Consider the following 22343-nt stretch of genomic DNA (forward strand, 5'->3'; position numbering starts at 1 on the left):
GAAAATAGAAAAATGATTAATCATACCGAAAATAAAAGGAGGTCTGACACAACTGATTGGGAGTTGCCTACAAAGGTAACCTTAGTCCAAGTGAAGGTGGTGAGAGAACAGAGGGGTTCCTGCTCCCATGCTGTCAGGTGTTCCCAGGAAGGTGGCCTCTTCACTGCAGTGTGAATGTTTCTACGTCCTGAGTGATGCTCTCACCTGAAGCTTCATGTGTGGGGAGAGTACTTCAGAATCCTATGCTGTCCCTTCACTGCTGTGACCTGAAGTGGTGGCAAGAGGCTGTAGACTCTGGATTGAGGGCACGGGGGTGGGGTTACACCACCAGGAGCTCTTCCCAAGATGAACATAGTCAGTACCTGTAGCTAGAAGCTCTTACAACCTGAGCACAGTCCAGGGCAAAGTGGTTTCACCCCCAGCCCGAGTACATCCTACTGCAAGATATTTTGCCATGCAGGCCTTGTTGCCAAAGCCCAAGATGCAGGTGGTTGACACAGTGACTCTTAAGTGTGCCTGGGGAATAACTGTATTACTGCAGTCAGATGCAGCTCAGCCGCTCCTTGCTGGTCAGGTCTTGCTCTTTCGTTTGGAAGGTGGGCATTCCCACAAGCTGGGCCATGGCTGGAGTCTGACGAGTGACAGGAGTGGCCTCTCCTGTGCCGTGCAGCTAGCTTTCCTGTGTACTCATTCTGCTCTCTCCACTTTTGGTCAGAGTTGGACTGGAGCAGCCGACAGGATCACCTTTAGACCTGAAACGAGAGAGCTAAGGTGTTCATAAAAGCCACAGGCTAGCCTCCAAGATGGCTATGACAAGAGGAAATTCATTGTCAGGAACATGCAAGGGTTCCGTTAGTAAGTACTTCTTAGCAACAGTGGGACAGGTGGTGGCTTTCAAGGTGAAGAGTTTGATCACAACTGTATGTAAATGGCTTGTGTAATTATCAGCTGGTAATTAGGCACTTTCCACCATTAAGGTATTCAAATGATCTGCTGAGCCTTTTACCTGAGGGTCCCCAAGTGATGTGAGCAAGGTCTCAGATCCCATAGTCCCTTTGAACTTGCCCTTTGGAGGTCTTTAGTCCAGGATAGGATTGTGGAGGCCTATGAGCTTCTGCTGCTCAGAGTTGAGCTTTAGGTGTCCATACACAGCAAATCTTCCTAGTCTTCATCTCAGCCTTAAAAAGTTATATTTGTGTGTGTGTGTGTGTGTGTGTGTGAGACAGAGAGAGAGAGAGAGAGAGAGCGAGAGCAAGCTTGCAGTAACCCATGCACACACATGTACGTACACACACGTCAGAGAACAACTTTCAGTGGTCAGGTCTCTTCTGTGAGCAGGTCTCTTCTGCTTCTACCAGGCTTCATGCTGCGGGACACTCGGCCCGTGACCTTCTGGGTGGTTCTCCCATCCCCGCTTCCTTCTCATTGTGTTACAGGTGTGTGTCACAGCATTTGGATTTTTTTTACATGGCTTCCAAGAAGCAAACTCAGGTTGTATCAGGCCTGATTCCACAGTCATCAGCCATGTAGCACCCTATTCTGAAAGCTTCTTTTTTAAAAGTGCCACGTGGAGGCGGGAACCCAGAGCCTGCAGTGGGGTACCAAGCTCTCTGCTCTCAAAACAACCATGCAGTTGTTTTGTTATCTAGGCTCAAGCCTGGCCTAGTATATGGGGATTTGGGAAGAGCCTGGCACTCCTCCCATTTCTGCTCTTATTAAATCGTAACCAGCATTGCCCTCCCCCCCGCAGGCTGAGTTTGCCGTTCAGTCTATTCTTTGCCCTCTCTGCAGACAGTGAGCAAAGGAGTATGGGGACCAGGTGTGGGTGAGGTCAGCATACCTGATTCCAATTTTGTATCTTGTCCACCACCACTGCCATCCTCATTAAACCTCCCGAAAGCCACTCACTGTGACCTGCAGGGAGCTATCTGTGACTCTTACTATGGGAGAGGGTACACTGAAAGTGAAGGTGTCTGTCCTGTCTCCTGCACATCTGGTTCAGGTTGGCCCATCTGACTGCTTCCTAATTGTTCTGACCTGCCGGAGAAATTCTCGGGTTATTCTTTGTCCTAATGTTGTTCAGGGCCTTGGAACTGACAGTACCTACCTCTTCCCTTCACCAGGCTTCACAGGGGACACTAACCCTCAGACTTCCCTACAGAGTCTAGTCTGCACATGGTCTTTTCAGGCTTGCTGGCATTCCCTAATCAAAGTACCTAGAACATGATATCATGATAAGTATAGGTGGACTCTATCAGTCCCTGCACACAGGCAGGGATACCTCCTCTTTTTCAATGGAGGAATGCCTCGTACTTAAAAAGAGTGGCCTTTTACTGTCCAGCTTGGGTTACAGGACTTGCAAGGGACAGATTTCAGTAAATGAAACTGTGTAGCTGCACTGGGTCATCAGAGAGATACTTGGGTTTTCTTTTTTGAGAAAGCCCTGGTTGGCCTGGTATTTGTTGTGTAGCCCAAGCTGACCTTGAATTCACAGTGGTTCTCTATATAGCCCAGGCTGACCTTGAATTCACAACACATCTCCTGGCTTATCCTACAGAGTGTTGGCTTGAGCCATCACATCTAGCAAAGAAATGAGCTTTTGATTCCAGGGTGGTCTTTGGACTGAGAAGGCTAAAGTAAGAACTCACTGCACAAGGGCATACCTAAGGATATTGCAAGGTAGCCCTTTGCTGGTAAGCAGCCAGCTGGGTTTGCTGTCCCTCCACCCACTCCTTTCTCCCGAGGCATCTGCATCTGTTAGTTGAACATGTTCTCCATTGGCTCTGGGCAGGGGCTCTCACTGTGGCCTGAGTGCTTTCAAGGCCTGGGGTCTTATAAACTCACATACTCTCCTCCTTCCTGCTCTGTTCAGGGTTCCTTGGCACATTGGGCACAGGGGGAAAAAAAAGAAGAAAAAGAAAGAAAATAAGTACTAATTTTCTGAATAGGAAAAGTGTGGTTTTCTAGATTAGAAACCTGAGCTGAGCTTGAAGTGAGTGAAGGTGCAGAAGAATGTGTTTACGGACAGTGTCCTGGGCAGAGCCAGGGCATGCTGCAGAAGTGAGGGCGGGGGCTGCAGCCATCTCACCCTGACTCGGTCAGTACATGGATAGGAGACTTCCTGAGAGTAAATGCCAGGTGCTGTTGGCTTTAAGAAAGAAGAGAGGTGGAGGCTGGCATCAGTACAGGCTGCAGGGATAAAGACACTTTTATAGGCAGCAGAGGAGTCTGGTGGAAGAGATGGGAAGTGACTCTTGGGTGATGACACATAGGAGTGGCTCTGAGACCATTGAGAAAGCTGCGCTTCCTGAATGCACAACAACCAAACATAGTCTTCAAGTCCCTATGCTGTGTCTTAGATCTCTACTTAGAGAAGTTTAAAGAGAATGCCTCTGAGATGGCAGTCTAGACAGATATCAGTCACTGGTGCCTAGAGAGTTCAAACAGACCGAGCAGACACAAAAATCCTCACAGGCAAACGGACAAACACAGTACAAACACATCTCAGATGCTCTTGGTGATATAAGAAGAAACCAAGATTAGAAATGCACACACCTAGAAGGCCGAGGCAGGTGGATTTCTGAGTTCAAGGCCAGCCTGGTCTACAGAGTAAGTTCCAGGACAGCCAGGGCTACACAGAGAAACCCTGTCTCAAGGGGAAAAAAAAAGAAAGAAAAAAAGAAAAAAAAAGAAAAGAGATGTGAAAACTAAGAGTGTCCAGGCCTGTGGTTGTAGCATGGGTGAGGGGTGGGCTCATATCAGAAGCAGCCTTCATGTGGGGCCTGCCTACCCCTCCCAGGTTTAGAAATGGGATTACAGAAAAGACTCACAGGATTTGACCCCTGGGTTGTTCACTGAAATGGAAAGTTTTCGGGTTTTACTATGACGGTATGTTGATTCCCACTGATTGCTCCCTGGGCTTGGTGTACAAGTGGACATGAACCCACCTGGAGGGATAGACAGGTCGGTCAAGCTGAAGGGTTTCCTAATGGTTGCCTGAAGGGGACAGGAAGACCAAAGGTTCGTAGCTATAAATAACAGTGAAGTCGGGGGTCAGCTTATTTTCATTTTACAAGATACCTGCAAGGTGTCTGGCAGGCCAGCCTTCTGGATGACATAGATAGTATCATCTGCAGTCAGTTAATTGACAGTCCCTCAGCTTGATCAAAAGCATGATGTCTCTTTAGATGCAGCCCAGCTGGCTCCTGTTGCCTGCGGTGGGGCCCTGACTTCCATATTTACCAGGGAGTACCACCCTGGCCATTTGGTCCCTCATCTCACCCACAGCCTTCCTGTTTCCTCTGGGCAGTCTTTGTGCTTGGTTAGTCTGTCAGCCTCCATGAATAGCAGCCTAAGCAGGTTACTTACTTGTCACTGGGGTGACAGTGCTGTTTCTGTTACGATGGCAAAACTGCTGCCGTGAGGGGTGTCAACCCCAAAATTTATGGGAAGAGAACTTGTGTGTCTAGAGTTTAACAGAAGCGTAGAAATGGTCAGCAATGGTGCTCACACTGCTCAGCAGAGTGCTGGGTGGGTGGGAGTGGGCAGCCATATTTTTTAATCTCTCTGACTATGGATGCATTACTAGCCCTCCAAAAGGTTTGCCTTCCATGAGAAGGAAGGGGTACCCATTGCTGAGAGCACACAAACCCTGTGACTCTGGAATGAAAAGGTAGGTGCATTCATGGCCTGGCACCTGCTGTCTTCAGATCTACCCCGCCTGCCCTCCATTGATGGGTTAAGTATAGGGAGACTTTTCAATATAGATTTAAAAATGGTTGGCTTGAACAAACCACAGAGATAGATGTAACCATACTTAAAAAAAAAGCTATTTTGTGTTTTTGCTCAGAGCATAAACACAATTGTTGAAAAGCCAGTTTGCATCCAAGTTTTAAAATTAAAAATAGCTTTTGTTAGGGCTGGGGTATAGCTCAACAGAGTGCTTGCTTAATGCGCACAGAGCCCTGGGTTGCTCCCCAGCGCAGCATAAAGCTGAGCGTTATGGTACATGCCTGCGGAGCTGGAAGAAGGAGCCCGGAAATTCAAGGTCATCCTTGGCTACTCTGTCTCAAAACATAAAACAAACAACAAAAAAATGTAGCCATTAGTATACCTTACCTGGGGTAAATTCCAGGCCTCACAACAGTCTGTTGGATGTTCACTTCAGCATAGGTTTAGCAGGGGGAAGAAAGGCAGGGGTGAGGGGGCTCTGTTTACAGCTCTATATTTAGTGCCATATGGGAGTCCTCTCCTTAGCTCCTTTGTCATGACCACCATAGATGGCACCGTGACAGGAGAGACCATCATAGGCACGCCGCTGCCCTCACACAGACACTCAAGTGAAGAGGCAGGTCAGACAAGGTGAGGGTCATCCTTGGAGATCCCCGTGTGGGTATGCTGCAGATGAGTGACCCCAGGATGGTGACACATCTGAAGTGACATGAACTAGATACTAGTAGTTATTAGTAGTCAGCGGTGCCCCCAGCTGCCCGTGTGTTGACAGGCATTCTAATGGAGCCCACAGGAACTTGAAGACTACTCCTCTTTCTTCCCACACATCATCCCTTGATTATAATTTGATCAGAAAGCTCTCCCTCCGCCTAGGATCTCTGCTTTATTTTGACATAGGCAAATTATTTGCAAATTAGAATACAAATATCCGAAATAGTCTATTGGGATCTCTGAGTTGTTTCTTCCAGCTGTGTCTAGGCCAAAGTCAAACACTACACGGAACAAACAGTGTGGGCTCAGTTCAGTTTGACTCCGTCACTGTGATTCACATTCATATAGGAAGCCCAGTGAACTTGGAAAGAAAATGACTTTCTGATGGGATCCTATCATTTCAAACAAATGTCTTCCATGAAGAAAGAATATTAATTACGGCTGTACCCAGAGCAGTCCTCCTCCCCGCTTTGAGTTGTGTGTTCATCTAGAAGCACAAGGTCAGCGTAGATTTAAAAGCAGATGTATGCTTTGAAATTTAATTCATCTTGGAACTGAGAGCAGGACTTACTGGGGTATACAGGTGCCGGAAGACAGGCAGGCTGTGGCTCCCGCTTTTGTTCTTTAAAGCATTTTATTCCATTGGGAGGTCAGCGCCTGGGACGCTGTGCTTGTGTGGCACCAGATTGAGCAGGTGAAGATGATACAGGCAGACTCAAAAGGGAGGCCCCGGCTTTGGTTATAGGTGACTTCAAGATCAGTGGGATTCAGCAACATCTTTGAAAGTCAAGCTCAGTGGCCGGTGCTTACTTGCATGGGGGCCTTTCCCCGTCTGTGTTCAGTGTTGCCCTTGCTGTCCCCATTTCCCAGAGTGAAGGCTGAGTTATCTGAGCTGTGTTGAGTGCTCTCATCTCATCAATTAAAACCCGGCACAGGCCTTCTCTGGCAGGGCTGCCTGTGAGTCAGGCAGGGGCAGGGCCTTGGCTCAGTGTGCTGCTCTGCGGGGTGCCTTGGAGCAGGGTCTCTTATCTGCTGAGGAAGGAAGTGCTTGTGCCAGGCATGCATTTTTAACACATTTCACAGAGCAGGATTCACTTGCACACGTGTGTTCAGTGGGGACCTCTAAGGCCTTTGGGTGTGTGTGTGTGTCTGTCTTTCTCCTTCTCTCTGTGTATCTGTGTCTCTGTCTCCCCCTTCTCAGCCTCTCCCCCTATCCCCTGAGTGTGTGCATGCACAGCCTGTGGTGCTGTTATGAGTGCCCTGGAGTGATTGATGTTGGAGTAAGAACCTGGTTTTGCTATAGGGATTTATAAAGGGGGTGGGGCATGTTGCTGCTGCAGGCTGTGATTAGAGCTTTGGTGCTTCTAACTAAATAACTATCTTGGCAATGTAGCTCAACCGTGAAAGCCAAGGGAATGCTGTGTCCGGAGAAGGCAGACCATAGCTCTTTCCCTGCAAGGCTCCTAGGGCTGTCCTTTCCTGCAGCCTGCATACTCCATTCTGATGCCTCCAGGGCTGCGTCTGCTACTGCCGGCTAATGAGGCCACATGTAGGGAGTGAATATTGCCACCATCTGTCTTGGTTCCTCATGCCCTAGTAGGGGCAGATACCTGGATCCAGGAAGGTGCAGCTGCTGTGCAGGGCAGGCCCAGTGTGCTTGTGTTTGGTTCCCAGCCTCACACTGGATTTGCATGAGTTCATCACAGCCAAAAGGGCACAGCAAGGGAATGAAGCCTCGCACACAGTGTCTATAGTTGGCATTGCTGGAGAGGTGGGGCTTCATCCTGAGAGGCCAGAGGTTTCCCTGCCATCCTTAGGTGACCTGCAGTTGCAAGTTGCTGGTAGTACAGGCACCGACTGCACACTGGGCCCTGTTTATGCTGCTGTTGTCCTGAGTTTACTACTGAGAAAAGAGCCTTAGTATTATTCAGACATTATGAAGGTGTGGTTGGCATTGCCAGCTTGCCAGGGTCTGGGATCAGCTGGGAGGGTTTTGGCATGTCTGTGAGTGATTTCTAGATGGACTAATTGGTGTGGGAAGATTCACCTTACATGTGGATAGTGCCATTCCATATGTTGAGGTCCCAGATTGAACAAAAATGAAGAACTACAGTTGTGTGACTAGCTGCGTCCTGCTTTACTGCCATGATGGTCTGGTATGCCTAGACTTTGAGCCCCAATAAACCTTAACAAAACTTAAGGTATTTCCGCCAGTTGTTTTGTAACAAGAAAAATAGCTGTGACAGAGATGGTGAAAGCTGTGGGCTGTTGTCCTAGCGCCCAGTCCCTCAGAACGTGACCGTAGTTAGAGACTTTATCAAGGTGGTCAACACAGGGACCTTTGTCCAATAGGGCTGATGGTCCTAAGGAAATCAGAACATGACAGACATGCAGGGGAGGATATGCAACATGGGGGTGAAGGGGGTCATTTGACACAGGTGGCCTCCAGCATCCACTAAGGATTACCCTGATTCTGCCTACATCTTGGTCTTGTTCTCCACTCTATAGAGCCATGAAAATCTTTCACCTGTCATTGAAGCCCCCAGGCTGTGGAACTACATGGCGGCAGCCTTAGCTAACACAGGGTGGCTCTAGCTGGGGCCATTAAAATGTTGAACAGCTCCATATTTAAGAAAGTCTTTTCTTTGCACGTTCCTTTCCTACCTGCAGAACGTGAGCATCTTTCTCTGATAGTGAAGGACTACTATTTCCACTAGCAGAAGTAAGAGAGTGGCTGCCTCTGGCTCCTGCAAGGGTCTGTATGTCTTCAGGGGAACAAGCAATTCCTCTGGTGCCCAGACCTGGGGAGGGCTCTAATTATATCTGGGATGCCTCCATGGGAAAGAATTTATGGCTTTATAAGTGAGTGTTTCCGATTTAGGGAAGGGAAGTTTGGCAATGGGAGACCTTGCTGCCTTGTTGCCTTCCAGGCTGGAGGTGGAGCCTGGGAGGATGAATGGTGGAGCCCAGCCCAGTAAAGCCCTGAGCTCCACAGTGGCTGGCCTGGGGTAGGTAGGGTAGGCAGGGCAGCAGATACCATGACAGTGTATGGCATGACAGCCATGGGGTACGGGTAAGGCATGGGGTTCAGGCAAACAAGGCAGTCAACAAGGGGGTGGCCCAGAGCCTGGCTGGCTCCACTCCAGGAGCTCAGTAGGGCAGAGGGTTGGGGTGAGATCTCGGGGCCTGTCCTAACTCTGCTCTCCTTCTCCCTCCTCAGCTCTGGCCCCCCAGCCTTTCTGGCTTCCATGTTTCTCCGCAGTTACTGTTTCTGCTTGCTTGTTCTGCAGCCTCTCTCCCATGCTGCTTCCCTTCCTCTCTCTCCATTCCTCCCCCTCCACCATCTCCTTCTTCCTCTTTCTTCCTGCTTCCACTTAGGCAAGCAGAATGAATCACAGCCCCTCAGTGGATTCTGCATCAGCTTCAGCTGACCACTGGCCAGACATATTGGTAACAAAATCTCAGCTGTAACAAGCATGTGTAGCCCCTTTTCCTTGTGGCTATTTCCTTAAAAGTTACAGCATAACAAAATAATGATTGAGATACCACAAGTTCTGGTAAGTGTTGTAGAGACACAGCCATGTTACACTCAGTACATCCTCTTAAGTACGGAATTGGAACATCTTGGATTTTGCTGTGGGGCAGGGTAGCCCAGCAAATAGATGTTTCCCATGGGCGGCTTGGCCTCAGCGAGTTTTTATGTCTCCCGTGGGATCCAGGCACAGTTAGAACCTGTGACTTTTATCTATTCATAAAATAGTAATAAAAGTAGCCATACATGCCCTTGAATGCCCTCATATCCTGGCCTGGCATCAGGGGGGGGCAAGGTGAGCCTTAACAGGACCTTGGCTGCCGAGAGAAGGGGGAGAGCTGGGAACTGTGATGACCGTGGGATCGGCAGTGATCTCCAGAGATGAGATGTTTTGCTAAGATCTACATGGCATAGTGTTTGGGGCCTGGGGGGGGGTCTCTGTTATCTTTTCTTGCACCTTATTTGAATCAGATCAGTTTTGTACTCCTCACGGGAAAGAGCTACGTGCTGCTACCTCCTTAGGTCAGTCCTCAGCTAGGCTGGAAGGAGTGGAGGCCAGGTGGGCTGGCACTGTTGTGAACCCTGAGATGACCTGCGTGTGTTGGTGTTTGGTAGCAGCCTAGGAATGCTGCAAAGTCCCAGAGGAACAGAGGGTCTTAGAAGCTTGCTTTCCTGGGTGCAGTGTGTGCATCACACTGCTACACAGCAACGCTGCATTAAGCGCCTGCTCCCCCTGGGTATAAACTCCAAGTTTTTCAGAGTCTTTTGGAGAAAAGCCCCAGGGGAATATTCTGCTATCTGTCTGCCACCTCTCCCTAGCTCTGAAATTCCCTATGATGACTGTTGCTTCTCTGGAAGTCCTTTGACAGAGAGGGGAGCAGCAGGTAAGGTCCCCTTTCTCTGGGAGCCAGGATGGGACCCCTATATATCCAGCCATCACAGCCCCTGCTGTGACAGCAGTGACTGAGAATGCATGCAGAGCTGGGTGCTGGGGAACTCAGGTCCCGACACCAGCCCTGGCTGCAAAGCTGTTGCCAGTCTCTTTTGAAGCAGCCCCAGGCCATTCCGCCTCTTTTTCTCTGGCTACTTCCAGTCCTAGGGATGCCAGCATTGGGCATGCCATGGTTCCTCTCCTGCACCCAACTAGGTACTGAACATCAAGGGCTACCAAAAGCCTCTGCACCCCACTCTTATGCCTAGTACCCTATTCCCTGAAATGAAGCAAGGCCTGGACCATGGGCAGTCACATTTGGAGCAGCCCTTCCCCCCAGGACACACAGTAAATATGTTTTCATGGTTTCCACTGAGGGAGGAACAGGCTATCACAGAGGGCGGCCACCCAGGGTCAGCTGCACTCAGGATTTTTGTGGTCAGGGAAGAAGTGACTCACCATCTGTCGTTCCCTGTGTCTGTTCCTAACTGCTGGAGGTAAACTTCTGTGTGGGAGAGGGGTCCAAAAAGGGGCACCATGGGGGTGCAGTTCAAGTCAGCTGATCTGGCTTGCCATATGAGTGGGGCAGGGCTGACTGCTACCCTGCAGAGGTGATTCTGAACACCCCTCCACCCCCCACCCTCCACCTCCAGCCAGTAGGACTTGTCAGGAAACTAGTGGTGGGGAGGGGGAAGCTGCTGTCCCTGAGACTTGAGGTTAAGTTCCTAGGGAAGATACAGGGAAGCATGTCTATTCTTCAGGGAGGGCATGGCCAAGGCGGCGGGGGGGGGGGGGCAACAAAAACCCAAAAAACATATTAGGCTCCATCTTGCTGGTTCTAACAGGTGTCATGGGATGAGTGCAAATGATGTGGTTAGGGTTGAGAAAGGAGATGAAGGTGTGCCAGTGGGAGGTGGGGGCAGGGGATGAAGGTGTTGCCAGTTGGAGGTGGGGGCAGCCTTGCAGTAAACACTGGGTCAACACCTCACACACTGGATCATGCTTGTCTGTCTGATTGTCATAGCTCTGTCATGTTTTCACAGGCTCAGGGCTCCCTTGCGTGGGTCCCAGGGGTCTGTGTCATTCAAGTCATGGAACCTAGCCCCTGCCACAGAGTTCTGCAGGGTGGCTAAAGGTGTCAAGCTTGGTGCCACTTGAGGAGTGTGCATTTTACTCCGCAGGCAAGACATGGTTACTGAGCAGAATTGCACCGTGAAACCGTGCTATCAGGGCTGAGGACCATCTCTGGAGAGGGAGCTGAGTGTAGGTGTGGAGGAGGCTGGAAGGATGCTTGGCTTGGACATCCTTTTGTGTGGGATGGGTGAGGGGATGGGAAATCCCCAGAGGGGAAGGAAGTAGTTCTGACTAGAGTTCAGGAGATGGGTGCTGTCTGGAAGGCCTGCAGGTGGAGGAAGGTTCCTTCTAGGTGACTATAATGAACAACACAGGATCACCTGCCAACTCAAATGTTTGACTCAACCTCATAGTACGAGGGGGCAGGCAGCTTGAAACATTGGAGTGGGATAGGGCTGTCTGGGGCTGTAGTGAGGGCCTAGATCTTGTTATCGTTACAGGAGAGGTTGGTGACACCTCTTGATGTTGCTGCATGTGTCCTAGAGTGTTCCTCTTAGGGATGAGGATAGGGAGGGACATGTTCCCAGGTGATGTCTGTGCAGGTCCAGAAGCCATATCTGAATTGGGGTCTCAAAGGGTCTTCTTAGGGCCATGACCAGGCATGACATCTTAAGAGTCACAAGGGGCAGGTAGGGAAGTGTCTGCTGTGGACTGTGATGTCCTCGGTTCTTTGCTGGATAGAGAGGAGAAAGCTTAGACTACAGCTGGAGTCAGCTCTAGGTATGCCACCTGTGTGGTTTAGGGGAGGAGTCCTGGAGTGGCGGGAACACGAGGGGGCGGGCAGGTGTGATGGTTGCCTTTGGGGTGGACTGGTCTTGAGGGAGGGATAAGAGGCCCAGGGGTATGGAGTTAGTCCCTGCTTTGTGTGTTCCTTGCTGTCAAGCATGCAGCAGTGTCTCAGGATTCCTATGTCAGAGTGTCTGTTTCCAGATCCTGGAACTTTTGCCTTTGTGTGGGCTGACAGTTCTCCATCTTTAACATCACTCCTGACACAGCATGCAGTGTTGGTGGGAGGACCATTACAAGTCCTGGATGCCCCAAATTGGTGACCACTGCTCTTCAGCTCACCATTCTTCAGTTTGCCTTCCTTTGAGGAAGAGTTTGGAGCTGGTGCTGAGTTTGGAAGGAGTCCCAGGGAGCTGGTTGTTAGAGCATGGTGAGGAAGTACAGTGGTTGGAGCAAGGCTGGGTTCCTGGCTGCACCTCAGCCCCACCCCCTGAACTGTTGAAGCTTAGCTTGATGTCTGCATAAGGCCCCTGGAGGCAGGTGTGAGGCAGGTAGGTAAGAAGCCATGATGTTTTCTTTTCTGTTAGTGCCAGCCATTGATATGGTGACTTGTCCTTCTCTCCTAAGGAGCTCAGGAACAAGGCAGTTACTCCCCTGTAACTGCCAGGGGAAGTGGTTGCTGTCTGCTGCCGGGGTTTGCTTGTCCTTGGTGCCTGAGGACCACTGAAATGACCCACTGGTTGACAGTGGCAGGGAGGGAGGAAGGGCATGACATTTAGACAGAGAGAATGGATCCTCTCTTGAAACCTCTGGTCATAGAATGCCAAGTAGCCCTCTGGGAGAGCCCAGCCTGGGATGCGGATGTGGTCACTGTCAAAATGTGCTCCTCAGGACTTGTGCAGACTCAGGGCATCATTTGGGGCCTTCACTTCAATCTTCATGTAAGTGCTAGGAAAACCTGTTAAACCTTTCGGTGTAGGAAGATGGGGTGGGCCAAGGATTCCTTTCTTGGCTTTCTACTAACATCTACTGAGTAGTGCCCTCCTCTCTGCCTAGCTGCCACTGCTACATGCAGGTGACTCTCAAGATCAGGCCTCTTTAACTCTTGATGGTCCTTCCTAGAGGATCCTCACCGAATCTCAGTCACTCTGTCCTGTGCTTTAAGCTAGTCCTGTGTAATCCTGTTGTACTTGCATGTGGTCTTGGGGTCTCTGCAGGTACTGGAGTTTATAGACTGTGAAAGGCCAGCAGGAAGGAGACCTGACTCTGCCTCTGTTGGGAAGGCATGCCCCATGCTGGGGCAAGACGTTCTGCTGGGCAGCTGTATTGGGGTTAGCTGCCCTCCTGTGAGCAACTTGTGATCCACGCTGAGAAAGCCTGACCAACTCATTAGTCCTCCAGGCTGAATTGGGCCATTACTTTGGCTTGTCTTCGATGCTCTGAAGAAAGGGTAGATGTTCCCAGCCCTCTAGGGAAAGAGTTTCTGTGACACTAGGACATACTTCGCAGCCAGTGAGGGGTGTGTCCCGTTTGTTGATGCCTCTTATTTCTTTTCCTTGGCTGCATGCACACTGCTGATGTGTGGAAGGTTGGAGGGAGGGAAGATGGGGTGGGAATCCTTCCGCACGCTGTGGTTGTGGCCATGTAGAGTCCTTGGGGAGTCACTCTAAGTGGGAGCTGCTGTGCTAAGTGTTGCTTGAATTCATTTCTGTAAAGTGATGGCTCATAGATCTGACTTAATGTCTTAAGTCTTCTTCACATAGAACATTTCCATGTGTGGTAGTGAAGCGATTCACAGTGGATGCTCTGCAGAGCATGCTAGAAAACCACAGCCTCTCGCTGGTCCATGTAGGTGGAGATACGGTTTTAGCTGGGTTTGGGACTGTCCTCGGTCGTTCCAGGCTGTGTTGAAAAGCTGTGACTGGGTTTGGGTCCCTCCCTGGCCCTTCTGCAGAAGGCTCTGTTAGCTTCTGTTAGGATGGTATCTCTGTGGGCAGTGACAGTGTAGGATCCCGAGGCTCTGGAGAAGCCGGTCAGTGCTTGTCTTAGGGTTTTACTGCTGTGTGCAGACACCATGACCAAGGCAACTCTTATAAGGACAACATTTAATTGGGGCTGGCTTACAGGTCAGAGGTCCAATCCATTAGCATCAAGGCAGGAGCATGGCAGCATCCAGGTAGGCATGGTGCAGGAGGAGCTGAGAGTTCTACATCTTCATCTGAAGGCTGCTAGCAGAATACTGGCTTCCAGGCCTCACCCACAGTGATACACCTACCCCAGCAGGGCCACACCTTCTAATGGTGCCACTCCCTGGGCTGAGCATATATAAACCATCACAGTGCTGGTCTTTTCCTGACCCCTGTACACCTAACTTGGGGCATTTGTAGATGAAATGAGTGTATTGTTGCCTAGCTGTAAACATCTACAAAATTGCTCCCAACATTTTATTCATGGCCACAAGACTTGTTCATTCAGTATTGGTAGATGACCTGTCTATCGTCACAGGATGATGGGTGATCTGATGACCTGCGTCTCACTATTGCTGCCTTGTTTTATGGCTGATTCCTGGAAAGAAGGCAGTCTCTCTCACAGAAAGCCCAGCTAGAGCCGCTGGGTGACCCATGCAGAGGTGGGAAGCCCAGTTAGAGATGCTGGCTACTGTTCATCCACGTAGAGGTGGGAAGGTGTGGCTGGGAGGCACCTTTAGTTTCTGCTCAGTTTAGAATTTGCATCTTTGGAGCAGATGCGCTCCACCCATGGCAGTCTTGTCCTCGGGTCATTTGCCAACACTTAGAGACATGTTTACTGATATAGTCAGGAAGGATATTACTGGGATCAAGTGGGAGGAGGACAGGCCTGCTGCCTGTAAGGAGGCTCTGTAACAACAGGCTGTCCTGCAGAATGTCACAGCAATGAGGGGGCCTTGCCTGGAACCTCTTTCTCTCACCATCACCCTGCCATGTACTTTGGGCACTGTTCACTTCCTGCTCTCAGCCCTTGGCACTTGCTTCCGTTTAGCAAACAGCTTCCTACTTCTCTGACCTTCTGCCCTGCAGGTTCCTCCTCTCCTTCCTGCGAGCCTTACTGGTACTCAGGCCAGCTCCATATACAGACACCACTAGCAGCAGGTGAACAGTTGGTCTCTTGTTGGAAGTCAGTCAGCACCTAGCAGGACTGACAGGTCTCCCTTGCTTGGTGGCTCAGCCTTCTGCAGCTGGAGGACACATGTCCTGGCCACTGCATCATGCAGGGTGTGTATCACCTCCTGTGGAGCTTACCTGACATCAAGGACTCCCTGGGACTGAGCTAGACTATACTCTATAGTACCAGGGCACTAAGACTCCTTGTGCTTTCCTTTCACATTGGGGGACCGTTATCCGTTGATCCTGTCAGTGCTGCTTTCTAACAGGAGGTGGAGGGCAGCCCTTTGTCCTGGAGTCAAGCCAAATTTGGTTTTGGTAAGTTTCCCTGACCAGACTTCCTTCCTTGTTAGTGTCTAAAATGTGGTAACATGGTCACTGAGGTGACAGCCAGGAACCTCCAGTCACAATGGAAATGCTTACAGAAGCACACTGCCGGCAGGTGTCTGGCCACACACAGTCTCTGGCCTGTTGACAGCCTTGACTTTTGTGGCTGCTGAGGAACGGCACGGGCAGGGCACAGGCAGCATGACGGTCGGTGCTCAGAGGACCTATGGTCCTGCCTCCTGCTTAGTCAGCATGCCCCTGCCCTGAAGAGGAGTATACACTCCCCTCTTGACTCAGCCATCAGGCTTAGCAGCTCTTCATTCACATTTCTCCCAGTATCTTTGGGGGAGCTGGATATGGGTACTGAACCCAGGGCCTTGCACCTGCTTAGACAGCAGACGTTCCATTAATGAGCCAAAACCCTATCACTGTATTTTTGTTTTGAGACAGGGTCTTGTTCAGTTACCTAGAGGAACTTGAACTTCTTCTGTGGCCCACAAATGTCTCAAGTTAGCAGTCCCTCCTATCTTAACCTCTCGAGTCTCTGGGATAACAGGCCTGACATGATTCTATTTGCAAACCTTCAGCTTATAAAATATGAAAGCTGGGGTCCCCACAGACTGCATCATCCAAGGCTGGGACAGTACACAGAACACAAATCTCAAATCAGAAGTCCTCTGAAACAGCCGTCCTGATGGGATGGAGACTCATGCTGAGAAGATCTGAAGATGACATACAGCATCACCCTGTCAGGCAGCCAGCTACCAGAAGCTAGCTCCCAAAGCCCAGCGAGAAGTTCTCTGTGGCTCTGGGCATCTGTGCCCAGGGAAGGACCATACGTTGTGATGTCTGCTGCCAGCAGACAAGCATCTAAAAGACTGTGACCCTGATTACTAGCTATCAAATTGTGTTTTTTGGAAAGTTGGCCTGTGAATCAGGCGATTCCTCTGCTGACTTGCAAAGAGGTTCCTCTAAATAAGGCTTATAGGCTCTAACCAGTACTTGAAAAATCTATTGTTCATGAAGGAGGCATAACTGATGACCTGCTAGAAATGGCACTGGACGTAGGCCTAAGGCTTCTGAAAGCTTAGGGCTGAGGTGGGTGGCCAGCTGCCAAGGTGAGGAGTTAGGGGATCAGGAGGGCTATTTGGACCCGCTAGACTTTTCTTATTCAGACAATTGTATCCCTGCAGTGCCCAAGCCATGCCCATGTGCTATTGAAGGATGGAGCAAAGAGATCAAGGACACACACTGTGTGTGTGTTCTAAAATGGTGATATGCTATATGGTATGTGTGGGAAATCCAAGATGGGGTCTGGTAGTATCCATTTAAGGACACCCAACAAAATAGTCCAGGAGCACTCAGCAAGCCTTGTGAAGCATTTTCTTTCAGCAGAGGCAGGTCTGGCTTTGTGCAGGGGATTTAGGTTTTGGAGTGACAGGCTCAGGATCCTGTGTCTTCTGAGACTGGGAGAGCCCAAGTCTCCAGGGCTGTGGGGAGAGGCCACACGCTATGGCAGGAACATGTAGGCCTTCAGGGGGTGTTTAGGACTGGCGTGTGGGGCTCCTGCTTCCTCCTGCTTAGAGTGCAGAGAGGGAGCTCAGCAGCTTGGCTGGCTGGGTGCACTGAGTCTCCCTGGGAGACTGTGTGTCATCTGAGGTGGATGGAATGGATTCTTCTACTCTGCAGCTTGCATCCTTGTAGGGTAATGCACAAAACCTGGGATGGATTCCATACCAAGAAAGAATAACGGCAGCGGTTATCAACCTGCCTAATGCTGAGACCCTTTAATACAGAGTCTCAACCTTAAAACTATTTTGTTGCTACTTCATAACTGTATTTTTGCAGCTGTTGTGAGCCATAATGTAAACATCTGTGTTTTCTGATGGTCTCAGGCGACCCCTGTTAAAGGGTCATTTGCTCTCCAAAGGTGTAGTGGCCCACAGGTTGAAGACCACTGCTGTAAAGCTGTAAAGGAATTCCAAATCCCCCCCCCCCCACACACACACACTCTCTCATTTTGTGAAGTATGCTTCAGGTAATAAGGGGACATGTGTCTCCCTTTCTTTACTATGCACTAAATGCTATTAAGGTTCATGGTGGCATTTCCCAGAAGCCTTGTTCATACACACTGAGAGTTAGTCTCCAGCTCCAGTGACCCCAGGGTTGCGGCCCTCTCTTTCCTGTGGGCAGCTCCCATATCTCATCTTGAAGATCTGGGGACCTGGAATTTTCGAGCCACTGTACTGCTGTAAGGCTAGGTTGTGGCCAGGTCCTGGTGGCATTGATTTATTAGATGAGTGGCATGTTGGCTACTGTTGCCACTCTGAGACTTCCCTCCACCGTTTCTTTCAGTCCTAAAATTACAAACATCATTTTTATAAGTTTGTGAATTCCTCGAGTCAAGAGAACCCTGTCTTGTCCTTTTGTATGTAGTATAACACACGCCCTCTCACACACACAGTCTCTTTATGAATAAATAAGTCCATAGAAAAACAACGAAAATATGTTAATACTTCTTGGTTATACCAGGAATTTTAATTTTTAATGGTGCCTAGGCCAGTACTGGTCACACTTTTCTGCTCTTTGTTGCCAATGAAGCTGTTGAAACAAAAGACGTGAATGCAGACCGGGGCACTGAGAGTCTGACTAAGTTCCATTCTCACCCAGGAGCTGTGCAGTCAGTCCTGGGGGACTCACAGCCTGAGCCTCAGCATCTTCCTAACTGAATAGAGGTTAGACATTTTAACACGCTTCATGCCTGGCTTCATGCCTTTAGAATAGCTGGTGGCTCTTGAGTTTTACCAGAGAGCTACTTTATTGAAACAGAGGATGTCATGGCCTTGACCTTTGAATGGCCTGTCTGAAGGACTATTGTAGAGACTAAGAGTTTCAAACAGAAGGTCTACCTTGCCCATAACTGATGGTAGGGATCTTGTAGTTGAGGTAGACGTCACTGGTGGTGGCTAGCTATATTTTGAAATCTTAGAAAATGAAATACAGGTTGGAAAGATGACTGAGTGGGAGAAGTACTTGACAAACATCAGGGCAGGACTTTGGACTCCCAGGACCCACTTAAACATCAGCTGGATGTGGTACCCCACCTATAATCCCAGTACTGAGGAGACAGAGATTGGGAGATCAAGTTCTTTGTTCCAGTGGGATACCCTGCCTTAACATATGAAACGAGGAGTTGCTGAGAAGAAGGATACTGACCTGGGGGTCTGCACACGCATATGCACCTCCCCCATATACTCCTACCCCAACATGTGCTTGCCCACACACAGGTAATAAGGAGTCACGTAGAATCGTTTCTAATAGTTTGCCATTAAAATCTAGGTGACGTAGACTTCAGTTCTTCCGGGAGACCTGACTCATTCATTCATCCTTACTCAACTGACATGAACACAACTGACACCTCCTACGTTTTGTGGTGATGAACTAGAAAGAGACCTTAGAAATGCCTGACCTTCCCAGCCACCTGTACCTTGCCTATGTGTAGCCTCCAGGGTCCCCTGGCCTTTGTAGGCCAAGAGGAGACCCTATCAGCATCTGAGTGGGCCCTGTATATAATGCACTTTCTTCTTGGACCTGTAAACTGGAAGACAGCACATCTGTGGTCTGAAGATAGTCTGACGGTCTGGCTTGATGTCTGTATATAAATCCTGTATCCCATGGGGGTGGGGATGAACACTTGGGGAGGTGAGCTGGAGTGAAGGGAAATGCAACTTTTAAATATTCATGGTGAGTGTGCCTGACCCCTCCCCCCAAATGAGGTTCCATGGTGAGGTTCCAGTTGCCTCAAGAGTGCTAATCTAAGTTAGGGAGCCATTATCGCCATCTTACTGGTGGAGACTGGCAAGTTGCTCTTCCTGCTTCTAAGCCTGCTGCTCAGGTAGCAGATTTATATTTTGGAAAACACCATATAAATTACCTTAGAGACCACTGGCGTCAGGGACTGACTGATTTTGTGTGATCTTTCTTATAAAATTATTTTTTATTATATGTATGTACAGTGTACCAAGAGAACATACAGGCACATTTGGAGGTCACAAGGGGGCATCAGAACGTCTGAAACTGGAGTTGGAGCTGGTTGTGAATCCCTACCTGGGTTGTAGGAACACAGTGCTCTTAGTTGCTGAGCCATCTCTCGAGATCCTCTTGTTTTCGAGGAGTTAACTGTTAGAAGTTACAGGTTCCAAAGAAATCTTTATTATTTTCTTTCTTTTTATTTTTTTAAACTTAGGTATAGAAATCTTTATTATTTGTTGAGATCTGGTATCTTCCTTGTGGGTGGGTGGGCTGGGATAACTGGACGTGTAAGATCAAACTAGCTTTAAATTCAACCATCCTCCTGTCCCAGCCTCGTGGGGGTGCTTTCCCAGCAGGTCCTTTGAGTTTCATTTTCTAAGCTTCACGGATAGTTGAGGCCTCAGATGACCTTGCAGCAGGTCCTGGAGAGTGTAGTATAGGTTTACTGCTAGGAGCTGATCCGCTCCGCGTGGGAGATCCATCCCAGCGCTTGGACCTGCCCTCCGCCGCGCTCGCCGCCGCCTCCGCGCTCCCGGGACCCGCAGGCCCCGCTGGGCGCGCGGCCCGCAGTCTCCGCACGTCGGCCTCCGCCCGCCCCGCCCCGCCCCGGCGCGCATTTCCATTTTAAACCGCCGCCCGCCCGCCCCTCGACCGACCGCGGCCGGCGCAGCTACTCGCGCGCCGCGGAGCCTCGGGAGAGGCGGAGGCTGCCGGACCGCCGAGCTGTGCAGAAAAAGGCCCTGGGATGAGCTTGGGCCCGGTGCACTAGACAATGAAGCCGCGGGCGCTGCCGCCCGCCGCGGGCCCTGCGTACCCAGGCCGCACCTGCCGGCGAGGCGGGTTCCGTGCCTGAGCGCCCGCCCGGCCCCCCATGGCTCGGCTCCCCGGGCGCGGACCCCGGCAGTCGGGCCGCGTGGCACGCGGACGGGCGGACTCCAGGGGCGCTGTTCCCGCAGCTTGAGCGCGGGCCTCGCTGCGCGCGGGGGGCGTGGGCGCCGCTCCCTGCCCGCCCGGGCTCTGCACCTGGCCAGCTCTGCGCCCGAGGCGCGCGTCCCGGCGGTCGGCGGCGCTGGATGCAGCCCGGCCTCGGAGGGCGGCGCGGCGGCCGCGGCCCCTGGGGACATGTACCTGCTGGACAGCAGCGGCGAACCCGCGTCTTTGCCCGCAGACGCGATGTCGCGCGGGACGCCCCCCAGGAAGACCGTCTACCGCATCTCGGTGACCATGGTCAGGAAGGAGCAGCTGGCCGCTCCGGCTCCGCGTCCTACTCGGTGGCCCCGGCCCGCGCGCTCCCCGGAGGCGCCTGGGCGGCTGGAGGAGGAGGCCGAGGAGGCGGCGGCTGAGGATCCTGAGATCGGGCCGCGCGCCTGGGACTTCCGCGCCTTTCGCACACGCAGCACCGGGCAGCTGGAGCTCGGGCGGCTACGGCCGTGCTCACGCGGCGCGGAGCCCGCGGACCTGATGGGGAGCCCCACGGCTGAGGCGCCCAGCAGTCCTGACGGGGAGGAGGCTCGGGCCGCGCCCCTGCGGCGGAGCCTCAGCTTTAGGCACTGGAGCGAGCCCGAGGCGCCGCGGAGCCCTGCGCTGAGCGGCGGGAGGCGCCACAGCAGCTCTGGAAGCCTGGCTTGGGCGCCGGACGACGAGGTCGAGGCGGACGTGGTCCCGGAGCCGGTGGCCGGGGCGCAGCCGGCGACAGAGAAGCGCAACACCTTGGATGTGGGCGAGGTGCTCAGCAAGAACGATGCACTCTCAGACCTGGAGCGCTGGGAGCGCAGCAAGAGCAAGAACCGCACGCTGGACAACAGCGACCTGCAGCGGCTGGAGCGCGCGCGGGCCGCGGCTGCCGGCCCTGGGGCCGCCTCGGAGCACCGACTGCTGCGTTTCTTCAGTGGCATCTTCGCGCGCAGGGACGGCGGGCCCTCACCCCGCAGCGGCGCCCTGCGCTCTCGCGGTTACTTCAGCCTGCGGCGGGCCCCGGCCGACACGCACTCGTCCAGCGCCGAGAGCATCGAGGGGTCCCCGCGCAGAGGTGGGCAGCCCAGCCGGGGACTCCTGGGCAGGAGCGGTGGGGGCTGGGTCTGCGCTCCAGCCGACTGCGGTGTGTGAGCACTTTGAGGCCCGGGAACAGCGCGGGCACCTGCTTTTCCCGGTGTCCAGCCGGCCAGTGGTCGCGAGAGTGTGAACTAGCCTGCTGCTCAGTGCAGCAGCCTGGGTACTACTGAATGCTGTCTCTCCGTTTTATGTGCTTTAGCAGTTCTGGGCCTGCCACCTGGCCTTAGCTTGACTAGGGTAAGATTACCTGGCCAATTGCTGCCTCCAGCTGGTGCTGGTTCAGCCCTCTCCATTAGAAGTATGGAGCTAGAGCCTGCCTCTGCCTAGACTGGGGGTGAGGGTGGAGTGGGTATAGCAGCTTTGGTCCTGGATAGTACAATGCAGGTGCAGCTCCTGGCTGACCAAGAGGAGCCTGGATTCCTTTTGAGTCGATCCTTGTCCCCTTTCCTGGACGTGGGGGCAGGCTGTTGGTTCCACCATCTGTAAGTGCTGCGATGGCTGATTTGGCCGGTCCTACCTATAGAGCTTTCGGTAGAGTCAGCTCATTACTGGTGAGAATGAATGACAGGTATCCAGGCTCCTCTACCCCCACATGCCATTGGGAAAGCAAGCCAGAACTGGTGGTGAAAGCTTAGAAGTGACAGTCCTGCAGCCCACCCTGAAATCTCAGGGGTCTCTTTCTCACATGCCTACTGGGGCCTTGTGGAGATACTGAAAACAATAAATTAGACATCAGATAGATAACATTGGGGGGCCGGAGGCAGAAGCCTCCTGAAGCCACAAAGTGTGGATGGAAATGGGTTCTGTAGATCACCTGGAGGGAAAAGACTGGGCATGGGTGGAGTAATTGTTACACCTACTGTGTGGGAAGGGGAGTGGGCATTTCACTAGGGAGATTCCTTAATCATGTGTCTAATTACAAAAAGCTGCTGCTGCTGGCTACGGAGGTAGAAAAGCAGCGTTGGAGTGTAGCCATTCCTCAGCAAATCTCAGCTGGCTCCAGCCATTCTGGAAAGAGTTCTCCCAG

At 51.6% G+C, this 22343-nt stretch overlaps 1 protein-coding gene across 16 annotated transcripts in view; it reads left to right on the forward strand.

Moving 5' to 3' along the window:
- Agap1 (ArfGAP with GTPase domain, ankyrin repeat and PH domain 1) overlaps positions 1–22343 on the forward strand; it is a 435924-nt gene that overhangs the window by 104105 nt on the left and 309476 nt on the right. For 7 of the 16 annotated variants that reach the window (XM_085839321.1, XM_029480700.2, XM_085839334.1 and 4 more), the window contains exon 1: positions 19879–21293. The exons of 7 other annotated variants lie outside the window; for them this stretch is intronic. In XM_085839321.1, the coding sequence (XP_085695447.1) occupies positions 20387–21293 (907 nt within the window). In that variant the 5' untranslated portion in view covers positions 19879–20386. Of the gene's footprint in view, positions 1–19877; positions 21294–22343 lie in introns of those variants that run through there. 2 more of the 16 variants (XM_085839329.1, XM_085839323.1) reach the window with 1 other exon arrangement.

Source organism: Mus caroli, unplaced genomic scaffold (genome assembly GCF_978045245.1).
Source record: "Mus caroli unplaced genomic scaffold, Mus_caroli_1 scaffold_1, whole genome shotgun sequence".
In the NCBI taxonomy this organism is placed as follows: domain Eukaryota; kingdom Metazoa; phylum Chordata; class Mammalia; order Rodentia; family Muridae; genus Mus; species Mus caroli.